The 20,165-nt window shown below is 33.5% G+C and overlaps 1 protein-coding gene across 3 annotated transcripts in view; it reads left to right on the forward strand.

Annotated features, from left to right (window-relative positions):
* Positions 1-20,165, forward strand: part of PALS1 (protein associated with LIN7 1, MAGUK p55 family member) — a 115,386-nt gene that overhangs the window by 57,349 nt on the left and 37,872 nt on the right. For all 3 annotated transcript variants that reach the window (XM_051977863.1, XM_051977862.1, XM_051977864.1), the window contains exons 3-4: positions 16,947-17,155; positions 18,085-18,162. In XM_051977863.1, the coding sequence (XP_051833823.1) occupies positions 16,947-17,155; positions 18,085-18,162 (287 nt within the window). The remainder of the gene's footprint in view (positions 1-16,946; positions 17,156-18,084; positions 18,163-20,165) is intronic.

Consider the following 20,165-nt stretch of genomic DNA (forward strand, 5'->3'; position numbering starts at 1 on the left):
TTGGTGTTTTATATTTTTGTAAATTTTCATTTCATTTAAATATTAATAATAATAATAGATGGTATCTATATAGTGGTGTAAAGTTTAGAAAGAGCTTTACAAATATAATCTAATTTTATAATCACAACACATGAACTTCGGTACTATTATTATCCTCATTTTAGAAATGAAGAAACTGAGCTACATAGAGGAGAAATACCTTCTCTAGGATCATAGAACTAATAAGTGGCTGTTCTATGTTTTGTTAACATATAATTGGACAATATGATTTCTCATGTTTTCTTTCCCAGTCCTTTTATGTTCTGGCTCTTTGACCATCCTTTCCAGTACTAGTTTTCACTGTTAAGTTATTTCTTTACTTTTCCTCCACACCTCCATCATTCAGTAATTTCTTTTACTTTTGTAGTTGCAGATATGCAACACACATCTGCTGCCCACTCAGAATTCTGTAGTTGTATTCTGACCTTCAGCTTTACTTCCCTTCTTTCCTCAATGAATTTAATGCCTGCTTCTTCAATTTCTCCCCAAGCCCTTTCCTACCCTTACTCTCAGGGACTTTGGCTAATTATTCTTTCTTGGAATTTAGTATCCAGACTTTTTTCCTAGTTATTTTTAGGAAGATTAAAATTAAATTTGATTTTTTTTCCCAGGTAATTTGTTTTTTTATTGTATATAACATTTATTTATTTATTTTGTTGCTTCTTGTTTTATAAAGTTGAGTTCTGGTTGCTCCAGTCTTTTCCAGAAAGACGTACTATTTGGATAAAGCATTTCAATATTCTACACTATTCTTTCAATTTTTTTCTCTCTGACTTTTATCTTAATTTATTTCTAATTTCATTACTTTAATCTCTTTTCTTTCAGGCACTCTTGTAGTTTTTGTGGATAAACTCCCCTCCTTCCCCCCCTCCCCCGGACTCTGCTTGTAGGTGTGGCACTAATTTCTTCTTATTTGGAGTGTTTTCTGTGCTCACTTCTCCTGATAGACCCTTATGGAATATTGGAAATTACATTGTCCTTGGCCCTAGGGCACATGCTTGATGACCTCCTCCTTGCTGAATTGTTCCTATCTCCTACTAGAATTCTGGTTCTCTCAGGATATTATCTTTTGATTTCTAGCTTCTATTCTGACAGCTAGAATCTTGCTTCAGGTCCTACTATAATTTTTTTGCTAACTTGGTACTCCCATCCAGTTCAGTGAATTGAATGGATTTTCTGGCCATATACCTTTTCTCACCTTACCTGGCTTCATGGTGTTTTACTGGTACAGCTTCTTTAACAACTTCTCACTATTTAAAAAAAAAAAAAGTTTTCATTGCTATTTTCTGGTTGTTAAATCATTGTAGTTATTTATCCCAAGTATTCCCTCCCCTCTCAGAGAGTGAACCCATATAACATAGTATTTTTAGGGGGGGGGGGGAATCATTACTACCAGAATTGAAAAAGTCTGAAAATATGCAATATGTAACACTTGTAGACCTCCTAGTTCCATGAAGGAATAGATTGGGTTAATGATAGCTGTTCTGGTTCTTCATATAAATCCAGACTGATCTTCATAATTGTTTACATTTTTTGTTGTTATTGTTGTCTAGTGGTTCATTCCATTTACATTATTTTAGTTACTATCTTCACCCTACTGTAAGCTCTTCTCTTTCTGAGAGTACAGGACTCACTTTCCTTTCATTAGTAGGCCCTTCCACATTATATCCATCTCTGTCCTCCCTATCTCTTCCCTCCTCCACTTATTTTATGTATCCACTTATGTTATAATGTTGTCCAACACTTAAAAAAATTCACCCTCAAACAGGTTCTATCCATAATGTCCAATATTTACCTCTTCACTGTTTCCCCTTTTGCATTTAGAAAAAAATTTTTTATTGTTCTCCCTGTCACTGTTCCATTGTTTTCCCTTATTTGGTGAGTATGTTTATTCAGTTAGGCATTTCCACTGTTCAGGGTGTAAAAAAATAAATCTCTTCATTTCTGATTTCTTTCTAAAATTGTTTCAGCCTCTAGTATTGAAGACATATCTCTTTTCACATGAAGTTAAACTCAGTTTTTCAGGGTAGGGCACATTGGCCTGCAGTCTGAACTCCGTTGCTCTTCAAAACAACAGTATTCCATTCCTCTTGTGTTTTCTAATGGGTGCAGAATAGTCCTGTATTATTTGAATGTTCTTTCATTTGTCTTTTTTTCTGATCACTTGTCCAAAAAGTCCTTGAATTCTATCCCTGGATTTCCTATCTCTGATAAGTAAGAAGGTTCACCTTATCTTGCTCTAACCAGGCTAATATACCATTCCTGTTATTGCTATATCATTCAAAGATAGTAGAAGCTTTACTCTTCTCCAGTTTTACAGATCTCTTTTATGTATTGTTTCCCCCCATTAGGACATATTTTCTTTGAAGTACAGAGACTATCTTGCTTGCTTGGATTTATATCTCCAGAATTTAGTAAAGTGTCTGGCACAGCAAATGTTCCTTTATTCAACTTACACCTGTGTCTTCTGTTTCTGTGTGTGTGTGTGTGTCTGTCTTGTGTGTCTGTGTGTGTGTGTGTGTGTATTCCTTCAAAATGCCATAATAAATAAAAAGTTGTAATGAGTTACAAGTATCATTCTATGTAAGAATGTAAACAGGCAAACCTTATTATAGGTCCCTTATGGTATCACTTTCTTGATTATCTCCTTATGCTTCTCCTGAGTCCTGTATTTAAAAATCAAATTTTCTATTTAGCTCTGGTCTTTTCATCGTGAATGTATGAAAATTCTTTTTTTTGAATTTTAGTTTTTTTGAATGTTTACCTTTTTCTCTGAAGGATTATTCACAGTTTTGCTGGGAGGTGATTTTTGGTTCTAATCATAGCTTCATTACTCTCTGGAATATCATTCCAAGCTCTCCAGTCTTTTAATGTAGAAGCTGCTAAATCTTGTGTTATCCTAACTATTGAATGAAGTGAACTGCGAAAGCTGTCTTACAAGATGGAGACAATGTTCTAAAAATTGAATGAAGGTCAGCTATGCCCTGGGCCCAAGTTTCTTTCTCCAGAAATCATGTGATTTACAAAGAATGGTATCATACAACCCTTTTCTTTGTGAGACTTTAGTCTCACCTTGGCATTAAAATTCCCATATAATGTCATTTAGTCATTCTAAAGATGTTGTTGGGTTAGAAGTTTTTCGTTATTTATGACACAGAATGTGAGATCATTTGTCCTGATTAATCAGGTTCTCTCAGGATATTATCTTTTGATTTCTAGCTTCTATTCTGACAGCTAGAATCTTGCTTCAGGTCCTACTATAATTTTTTTGCTAACTTGGTACTCCCATCTAGTTCAGTGAATTGAATGGATTTCTTTCTCTCTCTCTCTCTCTCTCTCTCTCTCTCTCTCTCTCTCTCTCTCTCTCTCTCTCTCTCTCTCTCCCTCTCTCCCCCTCCCTCTCCCTCTCCCTCTCCACCAACCCCCCCTTTTTGGGTGGGGGTGGTGGAAATCATGACTTTGAAGTAGACCAATAATTTTTAAATTATCTGTCCTGGATCTATTTTCTAGGTCAGTTGTTTTTCCAATGAGATTTTACATTTTTTCCTATTTTTATTTATTTATTTGCTTGTTTCTTTTTTGTTTTGTTTTGCTTTATTGTATCTTGATTTCTCATCAAGTCATTAGCTTTCATTCGCTCAATTTTAATTTTAAAGAATTATTTTCCTCAGTGAGCTTTTGTACCTCCTTCCCAATTGTCCAATTTTGCTTTTTAGGGCATTCTCATTAGCTTTTTGTATTTCTTTTTGTACCACTCTCGGTTCTTTTCCTAATTTTTCTTCTATCTCTCTTAGGTGATTTCCAAAAAAGACATAGTAAAACATTTTCCAGCAGAAAAGTCTGTTTGACTAGGGTGGAAACTCAATCCTAGAGCAGGTCTGGCCAGTGCAGCCTTTGCCTGGTGCAGCTCTGGCCCCAGCATCAGTGGCTTCTGGACTTCTTGGTCCAGGGACACCAGGATCAGTGGAGAGGGTCTGTGGCAATGAAGTGGAAGTCACTCACCAGTGCAGCCCCCAACCCTGGAGTCAGCAGAGGAGAGCTCAGTTGCTTTAGCATACTAGATCTTACCAGCTACAGAGGGGCAGAGACACTTTTAACAGTTCCAGGGCAGAAAAGAGCACTTGTAGTCAAATCCCTAGAAGGATCTCTGAAAACAGCTGTACAAAATCCTGAAGCTTGGGAATAGTGCACTTTCTACCCTGGAAACGGAGTCCTACTTTAACAAAGAGTTAAAAGCTGAGTAATAGGTTAGGAGAATGAGCAGACAACAAAAAAAATTTCAACTACAGAAAATTACTATGGTGACAAGAAACACACAAGAGGAACATAACAGAGTCAAGGTTCCTGCAGCCAAAGATGCATCTCCAAGAAAAATAAGAATTGGGCTTAGACTATCGAAGTCATTATTTAAAGAAATTTGCAGCAGTTTGGGGAAGAGGTTGGGTGTGTTGCATTTATTCTACCATCTTGGTTCTGCCTCCTGACATTCTTAATATCCAAGGTTTTTTAATTAAAAAAAAAAATTCCACACTTAACATTAAACAAAATATCTCTTTTTTGTCTGTCACTACTCTCATTGCTTTTTTGATCTTCAATACATTGATCAGCTTCTTTGGAGGCTTCTCTTTCATTTTCCAGAAGAGTCCCATTTTAAATTCTAATTATCCTGGCCCCTTCTACCTTTTATTTTAAATGACTTACTGACTTATTTTTAAAAACATTTTCACTAGTCCTCTTCAACCTTAAACTCCCACCTTATTAAAAAATGAAACTTTTGAAATATACCCATAGTTGTCTAAAAATTTGTTTCCTGCTTTTGAGTCCAATTCTGCTGTTAGGATGAAGCATCCTGACATTCAGTGATGCACCATCATTGTTTGATCAGAGTTTTTAAGATTTTTCTAATTAAAATTGTGTTTCTTTAAAATGTATAAATTTGTTTTGTTGCTTGTTTCATTCTGCATCAGAAACTTCATTTTCGCCATATCTTTTTGTGCAATTTATGAGATATGACAGAAGTATTTAATCTGAAGTAGAGAGGATATAGTTGGATCTCTGCTTTCCAGATCTAAGCTTTGTTGTAACCTGGCCCAAGTCAGATTCCAAGGTTTTCCCAGCTTGACTTTATCTACTGAGAGGCTTCCTTTGAGCTTCCCTCCTGGGTGGGGCTTTCTTCCCTTGTGGATTGCCACTATTGTGCATGCCAAAAGATTTCTTGGAGCCCAGTTCCCTGAACGGGCATTTCTGATTTAATTCTTGAAGCTTCTGTATGTCTTTTTATGTGCTTCTTTTTTTCTTCTTCATATCAGAAACTTAGGGGTTATTATTATTGCCCTGCTGTTCTGCTCCTGCTCATTCCCTTTTCTAGTTTGGTTTCATGTCTAATTTCCTATAAAAATTGCTGATAAGAAAAAAAGCAATGCCATGTATGCCACTGTTTATGTAGTGTTAAAGTTTTCACCCATTTAAAAGTATTTGCATATTCTAAGAGGAAATAATCCTAATGGTTTAAATGCCTTTGATTAAAGGAAGAAATTATTAGCAATTTATTTGAATATTCTTTGTGTAAAGAAAGGAGTTGGAAAAGATGATCTCTGAGGTCTGTTATAAGTTTATGATTATACATTATCCAACTCAAAAATAGTTGTCTTGCAAATTAGTGGTCTCAGTTGCCCTCTTAAGGATATATATCATTTTCTTATACATTTATCTGCTCTTGATCTAAAACCAGGTTATTCAAGTGGAGCATTTTGTTGTTGGCAATTTAATTACTCAGAGAGATGAACCTGGTTCCTCTTATAAATTATAAATGGCCCTAGGTTTTTCTTAACAAATTGCAATATAACAGCTATTTGCAGTTTTAAGGGTGAATGATAAAGTTTTAACTTTTTATAAGAACAAATGCATTGTTTGCATGTTTGTAAATGAATTATTTATTTAGAACTTTTATGCTATCCTTGTCATTTGTTGATTAAAAAAAAATCCAAAACAATACCACCTGCATTCTTTATTTTTTCCTCCTTTTTATAAGGCTTAATTGTGGCTTTATTTAATACATCTTTGAAAAAGTTTTAAATTATAATTAATCCAGCCCTGCTTTAATTATTTTGCATATTTTTATTTAAATTGCTTTGTGGTTATGGTAAACGGACTCACTTCACATTTATCAAACTTAAATGTTCTCTCATATGCTGTCAGTCAGTAAACAGTTAAGTGCCTACTTTGTGCTGGGAATAAAAAGAAAGGCATAATATAGTGTCTAACCACAAGGAGCTCACAGTCTTTTGGGGGAAGACAACACGTAAAAAGTTGAAAAGTGGAATGAAACTTCATTCCACTGAGCACTGGGGCATGATGATAAAGTATCCCTTTTCTTAAATGGAAGGTCTGGAAGGGGAACTCTGAATTAGGAAGGAATCCAGAGGGAGACAGTACTGATAGATTTACAAGTTATATAGAGTTGATATGATTTTGCAAGAATATGAATTCTGGAGATAAATGAAAGCAATCAGGTGGGAAATCATTGCTCTGGGCTCCTTACTTAAATAGATTTATTTAAGATCTCCCTAAGCACAAACATGTGAAAGCTTTAAATAAAGAGAAATATAGTTTAGCCAAATCTATCTAATGAAGTATGGGATGATTTCCCCTAAGTACAGAAAAATAGAATTCAATTTTATTAAATATTTTATCTTATTTCTAACTTGCTGTATTTCTATTTGACTTGAATGAAATCCTAAGTACCATTCTTCTATGGGAACAAAACATTAAATTCTCCCATACTTCCCTTCATTTTACTTTGCCTTTACCTATCTATAATCTAGTTTTAATTCCTGTGCTGTATAAAAAAAGTCTTCAGAATGACCTTTGAAGGAATTAGGAATGCTTTTCTTACATTGTTTGAACAGTTTAAATTTAGTTTAAAAAACTATTTATTTTGAGAGATTTTTTTTTAGATGTGACAGATAAGGAATTTTTTGAACCCATTAAATACAGTTCTTCACTGTAAGATAAGTTTCTGAAATTTGTTGTTGTCAATTGTATTTCCTTTAATTTTGATGTATACTGTTTTATGTTCTTATAGAAAAATGAAGTGTTACAGCTTTTTCCTGAAATTATTCTTCTTTCCCCCTCTTCACAATTTGCTACTACATTAAATTATAACAGAGACACTCCTCTGCAATCTAGTGTAGGTTGATTAAAATACCCATTGCATTCCTGGTAGTGCTTAGAAGTGAAACAGTCAGAGTCTTATAAATGAGGGCAGGATGGAAGGAACTATTTGATTGGGAAGGAGCTTTCAGTTTCCATAAGACAAACTTCCAACCTGTTGTAAGTAGACATACAATTTTTTAAATTTTTGATATGTTGACTGAGTGAGTAATGGTTAAGAAAATCTTTTATGAATTTTCAATATAAGGAAAATAACTGTTAATAGAATATTTTTAAAGGTATAATGAACTGGATTTTCTATTTAGAATGTCAGAATTTTATAAATAAGAAATATTAGTATGAGGAAAATTGGGCTTCATTTATTTATGTATATAGGTATAATGAACTGGATTTTCTATTTAGAATGTCAGAATTTCATAAATAAGAAATATTAGTATGAGGAAAATTGGGCTTCATTTATTTATGTATATATAATTCCAAAATTTTATTAATTGAATATTTTGAGAGCTATTTCATTGATATGTCATCAGTGTTATTTAAAATATAAGTTAGAAGTGAGAATTATGCTATTATTTACTGCCTCAGATAACTACAGAAATTATTTGGCAGTTGAAATGGTATAGAATGAACTATGGAAACAAGCAACTATAATATGAGAAAAGCAAGATAGATGACCAATTTGCCATTAAAGCCTATAAAGTAATATTTAAAATAAATCCTTTATCATGGGTTGATCACTTTGTGAACATCCCTTTATGGGATAATATAAGAAGACATGAGTCACTTCAATTAATTTTGGAAGATTAAGAGAGGCTTCTCTTAAGTGCATAAAAGAATATCACCAGGAAAGTAATAGACACAAAAAGCACATCAAGAAGAGAAGGGCAAAAATAGAACTTTAAAAAAATGAACTTCAGTGTTGAGTATGGTATACATGTCAAATTGAAATAAATATTCCTCCATATAACTAATTTTTTTTCCTTAGCATTTATTTTATATTATTGCATAGTAATGTAGTGCTATTCAGTGAACATTTCTATAAATTTATCTAGCACCCATAGATTTGCTCTTAAATGTTTTAAAAAACAATTATTTTTTCCTGTTTTTTAAAAAATTACTTAGTTGATTATTTCCCAGTTACATGTAAAAATATTTTTGAATTCTAAATTCTCACCCCTGTCTTTTTATAAAAAAAAGTTATATGTGAAGTTATGCAGAAGATATTACCATATTAATCATGTTGCAAAACAAAATTAAGCAGTTTTTTAAAAAAGAGAAACTTCTCTCTGCATTCATAGTTCAGCAGTTCTCTCTCTGGAGGTTTTCATCATGGTTTAGAATTGTCTTGGATCACTGTCCTGATCAGAGTACTAAGTCTTTCACAATTTCACAATGTTCATTACTGTTACTGTGGACGGTGTTCTCCTAGTTCTGCTCATTTTACTTTGCACAAAATAAATTATGTAAGTCTCAGGTTTTTCTGAAACCATCCTGCTCAACAATATTCCATCACAATCATATATTTCAACTTATTCAGCCATTCCCCAGTTGGTGAGCATCCCTTTGATTTCCAATTCTTTGCCACCTCCACTTCTCCCCCCCCCAAAAAAAACTGCTATAATTTTATTCCCCGCCCTTTTAAAAATTTCTTTGGAATATAGATCTAGTGGTGTATATCTGGGTCAAAGGATATGCACGGTTTTATTGTCATTTGGGAATAGTTCCAATTTGTTCTTCAGAAGAATTGGACGATTTTACAGCTCCACCAACAAACCAACAGTTTTCCCACATACCCTCCAGCATTCATCATTTTCCTTGTCTTTCATCTGTCATTTCCACTTCTTTTTAAAATTATTTTATTTTTCCTCCAATTATGTGTAAAGACAATTTTTAGCATTCATTTTTATGAAATTTTGAGTTCCTAATTTGTTTCCTCTTCCCCCTTCCTAAAATGGTAGGCAATTTGATACAGATTATGAATATACAGTTATGCAAAATATTTCTATATTAGTTACAGTTTTGAAAGAAGAAACAGATAAAAAGGAAAAAAAAACATGGAAAAATTATACTTTGATCTGCATTCAGTCAGTTCTTTATCTAGTTGTAGATAGTATTTTTCATCATAAGTTTTTTGTACTTATCTGGGATCTTTATGTTTCTGAGAAGAGCAAAGTCATTCATAGTTGATCATTGTACAGTGTTGCTGATACTATGTACAGTGGTTTCCAACTGTTCTCACTTCACTTTTTTTTTGGGGGGGGGACCTGTAACATAAGTTAGGGGAATAAATTATTCTAACATAACCCATATTATTCATTAATATAACTCTAGCACATCCAAAGACATTACTCATTAATATGACTTTGAATCTTTCATTGCTACTACCCATTATTTCAGCCTGAATTTTTTTTTAGAAGGCACATCAATATTGGGACAATATTGTCAAAATTAGTATGCTCATTTCGGAATTTTGAAGACTTAAGATTTAGCTTGTTGATCCGGTAAATGCAAAGTCTTAGCACAAGGGGAAATGGGACTTCTTAGGGTTAGGAAACTTTTCTTATCAGGTACACCACTATGGCAGGGTCATCTGTCTCCAAATGAATCATTGGTATATCCTATCTGAATTTTCATTCTTTCTGGGTTGTTGCTGTTTTGTTAATAGTTAATATGGACAACAAATTTCTCATTTGGTTCAAATCTTCAACCTGAAATATAGGAGCAGCCTGGAACTCATATATTATTTAATTTGTAAATATTTTTATGCATTTGTGTTATCTATGATCATAGAAGACACCTAGCCTAGCGCTTAGTAAATATTTTAAGAGATTGTGACTATGATAATTCCCTCTGAAGCATATTATTTAGTACTAATGTCTGTGTCCTAGCTCTAAGAACTTTCCAACATTCAAGATTAAAAAAAATCAATACCCAATTAGATCCTTTAAAAAAAATCTAATCTAAATTTAGCATTGCTCAAATTATTTTTTCCTTTTCAAGAAATGAATGTGTTTTTCACACTAGATGTTCCTGGGTTTTTTTTTTTTTTTTTTTTTAATCTCTTTTCATTGATGTAGGGAAAAACGTAATTCCTCAATAGAGGATAGAAATATTGCCTGTTGATGCAGAATTTGCATTTGCTTTCTAAGTAAAAAGCATTAAAGAGTTATCTGAAGCAGGTTAAGTGATTTGCCTAGGATCATTCAAACAGTTTGGTTCAGATGTGAATTTTGAATGATGATCTGCCTGACTAATCATTGTGCTATACTTATATTTTCATTTATTATATTTTAGTTCAGAATTTTTAGAAAAGGATAATTAAGAGAAGGTTATCATTGATACTTTATATTGGAGGCTGTGGTTCAGAAAAAAAGTGCTTTGAATTTGGAGTTGGAGGACTTGTTCAGGTTTTGCCTCTGTTTCTGAACAATTTTTCCTCTAAAGTTGTAAAATGAGTAGATTAGATTAGATTTCTTTTACAACCTTTATCCACTTACAATCCATCATACATTTATAATAATCTCCAAAATTGATACTTTCTCTGCATCCTCCCTCTCCCTTCTCTTTTTAATCACGGAGGGGGAAGTTAATGTCCAAGAGGACATAGACATTAATTAAACAGGCTAAAAGTGTATGAATATGGTCTATCTATATGGTTGGAAGGAGTATTCACATAAATACAATCACAGGTCTCTCTAAGCAGAATTTTATGTGTACTTGCCTCCTGCACTAGAGTATCAGCTTCTTGGCAAATAGGAATTGTTTATTCTTTGAATCTGTATCTTTAATGTTTTAATAGAACACTTGATTCCCTTCTTTAGGGAATAGTATATGAAATGGGGGCAGGGCATAATCAATGAATGAAAGTACTACCTGTGCTATAAAGAATGGATTGTGTTCTTTGACAGAAGTCACTTATTAACTGTAATAATAAGTAAGTTTTTATTTCACATAAATTGTATAAGAATACAGAACTGCATAGTAGAAAATTCTGAATGAATTTATAGGACCTGGATTCAAATTTTGCCTAACATTACGACTTGGGTCCTTGACAAATTCCTTAAACTCCCTAGAATCTCATTTTCCTAATCTGTAAAATAAATTTGTTAGTTGGTGTTTTCTGGGATCTCTCTCAACTTAGATCTATGTTACTATGAGCTAAGACTCAAAGAATGACCTTTAAACAAGTTACATTTTTTAAAATCATAAGCTATATATAATTAGCTTGAGGACTAAATTTATAAATTTAGTACTGAGTGTTCAGATTTTATTCTGTAACAAATGAATCAGAGAAGTAGTTTTTTTACTTGGAGGGCTTTTGAGAAAGCTATGACATCAACTTGATAAAGATATACAGAAATTAGATGCAAAATATTTATTTGTGGCATAATGTTAGTCTGGATGAGCTATTTTAAAAAAAGAAAATATTTTGGTTCTGATATTAAAATCATTTTTCACTCTTGATATAGATGTCAATAAATAAAAATTAAGGCTAGAATTCAAAATAACCATTAAAAAGTTCAAAATAAGGTAGTTTGGGGTAGGTTTGGGAGGAACAATATAGCCAATTAGCTCTAGCAAAATTAACTTTAAAAATCCTAGAAAGTTACCTAGGAGTCACTGAATTTCAAAGTGGATGTTTTATTTTCTATCTTTAGACAAGATTAATGCTGACTTTTATGGCTTGATTTAGGTTCAAAGTAAAAAGAAATTAACATAATGATGTAACTTGTTGAGTAACCTTATTAGAATACTGAGGTTTCTGAAAAGTCACATAGATTAGAAAGGAAAATAGGATCTCTGAGGAAAAGCTAAAAGAATTATTTATTTGGTCTACATAATCAGTCTTTCTACTGAGAAAGACATAAGGCCCATCTACTCTTAAGTAGGTCAAGTAATAATAATGATAAATAAGTAAATAAAATTAATTCAAGACAGTTTGTTTAAAGATCATATAAAGATAAGAGATTCTAAAGACTTCATTAAAGACTTCATTAATAGCTTATTTCTATGCTGACTTATTGCACTCTCTTGATGTAGGCTAAGGTTTAGAGAAGATTTAGGGAGGAGAATAACATATTTAACAACTAACTCTTTTGCTATATAAAAAGCTTCTCTGTAGTTATGACTATTTTCTTGCCATGTCAAATCTCAGATTGCCAATTATTAAATATGCTTTTAACCCAAAGTCAAATGTAAATTGTATTTTTAGTTTATATGTCTAGTCTCCTGCATTTCTATAAATTCAAAATTTGTAGGAATAATTTTATACAGAGTGATAATTAACTTTTTGTTATCAACATTAAGAATAGAGTTAAGAAGAAATATGATAAACTATAGGATTGAGGATTTCTGTTGGATATAACATTTTTCAGTGGATGAAATTGTTTTAGCATTTGATAATTTTGCTAGCAGAAAACTTTAAATAAGTTTTTAAATTAAAAATGCCTAGACAGACTTAAAATTGTCTGCCCTTGAATTACTGGTCCCCTAATCCTACCTCTCTCAGATCATATACCTTGCCAGATCTCAGTCCTGAATTAGTCCTATCTGCCTCCTTCATTCATATTAGGCATTTGGGTGGTATAGAAGATAAAATGCTGAATCTGAAGTCAGAAAGACTGTTTAGATTTTGCCTCAAATACTTAGTAATTAGTAATTGAATGACTGTCTGCCAGAATTTCTTCAATGCTAAAGTGGAAATAATAATAACACCTACCTCTCAAGATTATTGTGAGGATCAAATGAAGCACTTAGCACAATGCCTAGCACATGGTAGGTGCTTAATAAATTATAAATGTTTATGCCTTTTCTCTTACCTATACCTGCTGGGTAGAGTTGGAGTGAATAAAAATCAAGCTGATTGAATTATCTATACGTTTATGTTTTCAACCTAAACTCATTGTATTCTTCATAGCAGTTCCAAACTTTCTTCTCTCTCCTTGTCAAGGCTCCTCTAATCAGAGCAGTAAGTCAGTTTTGATGCCAGAAGACTGTTGATGAATCATGTTTTCTACTTCTTGGCAGGAAGTTTTAGACTACAGGTGCAGAATGAGACATATATTTTTCCATTTTGCTTCCTTTTCTTTTGAATATTATATTCTGGATCTTAACTCTGTGCCTTTGCATTAGCTGTGTTTATAATGCATGGCCTTTTACCTGGCTTCCTTCTTGATTCAGCTTAAATCCTACCACTTGCAAAAGGCCTTTCCAGCTTTTCCTCCAACTGGTACTGCCTTTCTGAGATTACCTTCCATCACTTCTGTTCTTCTCTTCTCTTTCCCCTTCCCTGTTCATCTACTTCCCTCCCCTCTCTTGTTTCATCTCTTTTCCTCCCTTTCCCTCTTCATGTATAACTGATCTGTTTATTAGTCTATTTTGCTATTTTTTAACTAGAATAATCTATTTTGGGAATTACTGCTTTGTAGTGTAGTTAGAAATCAGTAAAATTTTGACTGATAAAATCCTATAGTTTCCCAGAGATTTTTTTTCATCTTCAGTGTGAAATTTTTTATTTTTATCTATACCATGATCATTCTGTGATTAATTATATCAAAATTTGTTCCATCAGACAGTCTGTATATAATCAAATCATATTGTGTGGGAGGGGTGCTAGACCCCGTTCCCCAAATTGACTAATCAGAAATACAAAGAAAAAGTATTTATTTAGTCCCTGCAGGGAGAGTCCCAAGCACACCCAGGAAATATCTCAGCTCCTACCTTGTCACTGACCTGACAAGCCAAAAATGGTAAAGATGGTTAAATCGGCATAAACATTTATAATTTATTAAGCACCTACCATGTGCTAGGCATTGTGTTAAGCGCTTCATTTGATCCCCACAATAAATAATAATAACTATTAAATATAAAATAATATAAATAAATTGCATTTGAAACTTATTTATCCTTGTTTTTAAAGTATGTGTTTATTTTAACATGATATTAATAACAATAATGATGGTAGTAATGATATCACAAGTAATAATATTCATATTATTCAATTCCCCAACAACTTTGTAGAGGGAGATACTATTATTAACTCTATTTTAGGTGGGGAAACTGAAGCTATAGGAAATTTGAAACTGAGGCTCATTTTCCTTTTAGGTTCATGAATTTCAATCAGAATGCTGGTGGCTCTTATTTAAAATACCCAGATCACTCTTCTTACTTCATTTAAATATCACATAAACATATGACTCCCAATTTTTCTTTTCTTCCCTTCTTCTTCCCTCATTTTAGATTTCAACATATAGACTCTTTGGAGTACTCATACTACTCAGTTCCTTACCCTATTAGAACTATTCTTTTACCTCACCTCAGCCACAGACAAAAATAGTCATGCTCTTGATCATGACTCCACCCAAAAATATAATATAATTCTTCAAAAGCTCCAAAGTTCACTTGTCTGAAGATAATCTATTTACTTTCCTCCTCACTGTGATCTGCAATCCCATGACCTTTCAATTCTCTCTCAGGCAATCTTCTCTTCATTAGCCATTCTCTTCTTTCTGAATCTTGATCTCTTGTTAAACTAATTCTATTATTCACTGCCCCCCTCTCTTGAATTTATACCATTCTTAATCAAATTGCTGATTAACCACTGCAAAACCTCAACCTTGGGTCTTTCCTTCCATTTTCCATCTTTGCTTCTATTAACATGGTATTGAGCAAACTGGGGGGGAAAGTCAGCATTAATTCTGACTAGTTCCACTATACATGGATAATACACAACCTTAATTGGGTCCTAATTGCTATTATGCAATCCTATTGTTATTTCCTTATCACCTCACCATGCTATTCCTCACAACAGTTTTTCAAACCTTTTCGTCCCTCTTCAAATCTCTCATAGATCCAGGTTCCCCTCACTCTCTCATCTAAGATCTTTGGCTTATATTTTACAGGAAAAAGAATTTAGGCCATTTGCTGAGAGCTTCTTCTTTCCTTTTCTTTTTTCTTCTATCACATAGCTGTCTTATGACTCTTATCTTCTCCCCCTTGTAAGATGAAGTGACTTCTTCCCAAAAAAAGCTCCTTTTAAAATTGTTCCATTCTATTCCATTCCATCTCCCACCCTTTGTCTCCTTTCTCATCTCCATCCTATCACTTATTTTTATCTCTCCCTCTTTGCTGACTCATTCCTTAAAGTCCAGGAAGAAATCCTCTCTAGAGCCTCTATTGTCCCCATATCTTTTCTGCCTAATGAGGCTAAACTCCTGGAGAAAGGCCATCTATAATATATGCCTCCACCTTCTTTTCCTCCCATTTTTTTCTTTAAAACTACCCTCTCCAGATGCTCTCTGGTCCTCATTCTCCTTAACCTTTCTGTGTAGCCTTTCACACTCTTCTCTCTTGATACTCTTGAAACTCTCTTCTAAGTGTTCAGGACAAGAATTTCTCCTGGTTATACTGCTAAATCATCTTCTATAAATATCCTACTAGATTCTGTCTTTGACCTTCTCCTGATACTATTTTACTTGGTGATTCAATCAACTCCCATGAATTTAGTTACCATCCTGCCCTACCTAATCTTCTTTGCTGACCTCCTGTCATTCCCATCTGCTTTTACCATCTCAAATTGGATGATGAGTCTTAAACTTAGTATTTTCAAAACGAAATGGCATTTAATAAAAATTGATAGATTCAAGTGAAATAATTTGCTCCTGGTCCCATAGTGGCTGAGATTAGTCTTCCTGATGCCAGGTCTAGCACTCTATTCACTTTGCCACCTATTTTCAATACGGTAATGATTCTGGACTTCACAAATAGGTTAAGAACTACTCAATCAGTTTCTGTTTCTTATCTGACAGAAGCCTGTAGCTCAATTCCTTTGGTAGAGAAATGACTGATTTACTTGGAAATATATACTTTCCCCTGGTAATTACTAGCCTTTCTTATTTCTTTAGATTTTCTTTAGTGACATTATTCATCTAAACTCGGGAAAAGGCAGACATTTTTTCAAAGTCTTAAAATTGCCTAAGTACCTAAGATACATTAGACATCAAAACTGCAGTCTTTATTCAACTGAAATTTATCTTTATGTAATATTTTCCTCAGTAGATGACAGTTTTTAGAATGAGGAATAAAGAAAAACTAAAAACTAACACAATTAGGGCAGTTAGATAGCACAATGGATAGAGCACTGGTCCTGGATTCAGGAGGAATTAAATTCAGATTCAGCCACACATTTTCTAGCTGTGTGATCCTGGGCAAGTCACTTAACCCTGCTTGCCTTCCTTACCTCCACATCTCAAAACCCCCATTAACACAACCCCACAAAAACAAACTCATATAGAGGGACTTCGTTTAGTGGATGAACTCTTGAACACCTCATTATGTCTCAGTAACATTTGAATGCATCAATTGTGCTATGTCACAGTTCAGTATTTAAGATTTATAATTATAACCCTAAATAGTCAAGATTTGAAAATGTTTAATGTACTATATTCAAGAAGGCATAGAAGTTTTAGTTTAAGTCTCTTCATTTAATAATCAAAGGTAACCAGTAATAATTAAACTCAACAGTTATAGCAATTAAAAACATAAACATCCATTACTTGGAAATTTTATTTTTCTAGAACCTTTCTTTTTCCAGTGATGATAATATTGCTCAGTCAAATAGTAAAAAAAATTTAGAATGCTGTTATTATGCCTGCTGAAGTAGAATATTTTAGAACATATTTTGCAAAGGCAAGCTAAATGATTAATATTGAACAACTTTCCCCCCCCCCCGACAGAAGTGGAAGATCTGTTCTCTTCACTCAAGCATATTCAACATACTTTGGTTGATTCCCAAAGTCAGGATGACATTGCTCTGCTTTTACAACTTGTTCAAAATACTGATTTCCAGAATGCATTTAAGATACACAATGCTGTCACAGTGCATATGAATAAAGCCAGCCCTCCATTTCCTCTTATTTCCAATGCACAAGACCTTGCACAGGAGGTATGTATTCTGTGTGTGTTTTCGACATTCTTATTTTGCTTCCAGGACCAGCATTTTTAGGTGTGTAAGATTAAACCCGATCATATATTAATAACAATAAAGTTTCCCTTTACATAAAGTTGAGTATAGTTATTTTCTATGTTGTCTTATATGAGAAATTTTATTGCCACTTGTTTAATCATCAGTAAGACCTACCATATTAGGCTGTAATAGTCTTGTTAATAATAATATTAGGTATAAGAAAGATAAAATGCAAAGGAAAAAAGTCAATTTTCTCATATTCACTCTTACAGCATCTTTATTTACTTCTGTTTATCCTAAGGTCACTGTAAATAGCTTTGGAGTTAGAAAGAACCTTAGAGAGACATCAAGAGAAAGATCCAACCTTCTTGTTTTATAGATGGAAGAAATAGGAACAAAGAAGATTCTGTCATATAGGAGAGCTAGATTCAAACTTGAATCCTTTGAACTCATTTCTAGCCCTGTTGGCCCTCTACCACATTAGTTAGGTGGCATGTTTTAGAACTGTAGAATTTTAGATCTAGAAAGCTTCTTGAAATAGTTTCATTTCAACCCCATGATGGTACAGATGGAAAAAAACAGAAGTAATCCATATCCAGTCATCTTAGTAATCAGAGCTTACATTGGAAAGATTTCATTCAAGAATGATCTATTGTGGTCTGTTTTGTAAGGAATATTGCTGTTAAACTAGCACAGGTTTTGCCACAATGATGAGGTTGAAGCCTCAATTATGAGGCTTGTTTTTGCTTCCTTCCTATCTTTCCTTGATCCTCCATAGTAATACACATAGTGATGGTACGAGCAATAGCAGTAGTAGTATTTGGACTTTTTTTACATTTACTATCTTCTAGAACTAGCCTTCTTAAGTATTACTTAATATGTATTAAAATTTTTCTTTTTCTTTGTAGGTACAAGCTGTTTTGAAACCAAGCCATCAGAAGGAAGGACAGGAGTTAAATGCTTTGCTAAATGCTCCTCATATTCAGGTAGAAACTAGACAGACTGACAGTGTACTGGTGAATCAAATATATTTTATTACATATGTAGCTTTTACTGTATGCCTTATATATTTTTGAAGTAAAAACTACCCAATTTTTCTTTTTCTCTAATGTATGTACTTTTATTTGAAATTGTCTCAAGCTAATGTACATTCAGAGTTCCTCATCTCATCCACACGGGGGAACTAATCTCATTGAATTCCCAGGTGGATTCTAAAAAATCTTGGTTCACTTATATGTTGATGGAAGGGAAGTAGAAAAAAGGCTTCAACCTAAAAATAAACAAAACCCCTATATATTAAGGGAGAGGATACACTTTTTTTTTTTTTTTAAAGAATTACATGATTTACATATATTACATTATGACCTTCTCCACCTGTGCCACTAATTTAAAAGTCAGTTTCTTTTTGGAGAGTAAGGCAGAAACAAACAACAATACAATATATACAATAACTTCTTTAAAATTTTCAAATATATAAACAGAATCTTAAAGATACACTGTAAAACTTTGGAGATATTTGTTCTAACCTACTTAACTATACCTCATCTTTACCACTCCAATTTTTAAAACTTGAATCAAACACCAAAAAGAAAACAGTCTAACAAAATCATCTTATTTGAGGGGCATTAACACATCATACCCTTTGACAAAAAAAAGTCATCAACAACTACAACTGTTTATTTTAGGAGTATTTGCTATGTACATATTGCTGTGCACAATATAGGAGAATCCGTATTGCTGATTGACAAGATGGAAGCCTCCAGTCCGGACAGAATACTTGAGCTTAATTGGGGCAGTTCTTTTGATTTTCTTTGTGCTGGTGCTATAATACCTTTGTGTATTGTATCATCTGTGTCTTAGTTATGGTGGTACCTCAAAGCATGCTTATGCAGTGTGGTATTGCTTTATTTTCTCCCTAACCAATACCCTTTATTTTGGTGGTGGGGCCTAGGATGAAGCTTCAAGGAAGGAGGTGTCACAGTCTTCTGGAAAGGTTGTAGTGTTATAGTGATTGTTCAGTGACATCCCTGCTAGAAAAATTCTCATTCTATATAGTCTTTGGCCATGGAGCTAGAAAGCCAATCCATCTTGTGTCAGGAACTCTATAGTGAGTGTGGCAGAGCCCAACTCTAGCCCTGGAGGCAGCTGCAGAGCCACCATAATCATTTTCTCATCCTTGATAACCAAGTTTCACAGCTTTCTCTGACTGGCATTGTAATTTTCCACTTGGACATAGATCTCCATGTGCCAGCATAGGTGGGCCTATTAGAGATAATATCATACTTCATGATTGGGTTGAAGCTAATATCATATATTTATATACAGAATTCCATACCTAAAGAATGATTTTGGAAGAGGGTTTCTCATTGCCAATGGTAATGATAACCTTAGGGAGCTTATATCTTTTTGTCCAGACTAGAGCTAGATATAGCTAGATGCAGTTTATTTTCTAGAGGCAACACAACATAGCTTCTTATTGATGTCACACACAATTTCCTTCTAAGTTGAGATAGTGATAGTAGATAGCTGAAAGATAGTCACTTCTGCTGTTCATGATTTTCATGAAGTAGTTTGTTATGTTATGGCCAGGCAGATCTTGATAGAGGGTGACATGAAGGATCTTCAGCATCATCAGAAACAATTACAACAATAATGACAGTACCACAAGCATAAAGAGACAACACAGTATAGATGGAAATATACATGGCTATTATGTTGAATGTTTTAAACATCACTTGGGATATCACTTCTCATTTGCCTCTGGAATCCAGAGGACTTTCTGTAAGTAGTACAGTGTGTTCTTTAGGAGCTATATGAAGCGCATTGTAGAAAATGTTTCTGGATTTCCATGTCTTACTTATTGGTGACAGTATTATGTTCACTGGTGGTACTTAATGTTTAGAACATCTCTTTCTCTGAACCTCACGCCCACTAGGGTAGGGGAAGGTTATTGATTTTCCCAAACATTTTCCCTTTTAAAAAGGAAATT

Source organism: Antechinus flavipes, chromosome 2 (genome assembly GCF_016432865.1).
Source record: "Antechinus flavipes isolate AdamAnt ecotype Samford, QLD, Australia chromosome 2, AdamAnt_v2, whole genome shotgun sequence".
NCBI classification, from domain to species: Eukaryota; Metazoa; Chordata; class Mammalia; order Dasyuromorphia; family Dasyuridae; genus Antechinus; species Antechinus flavipes.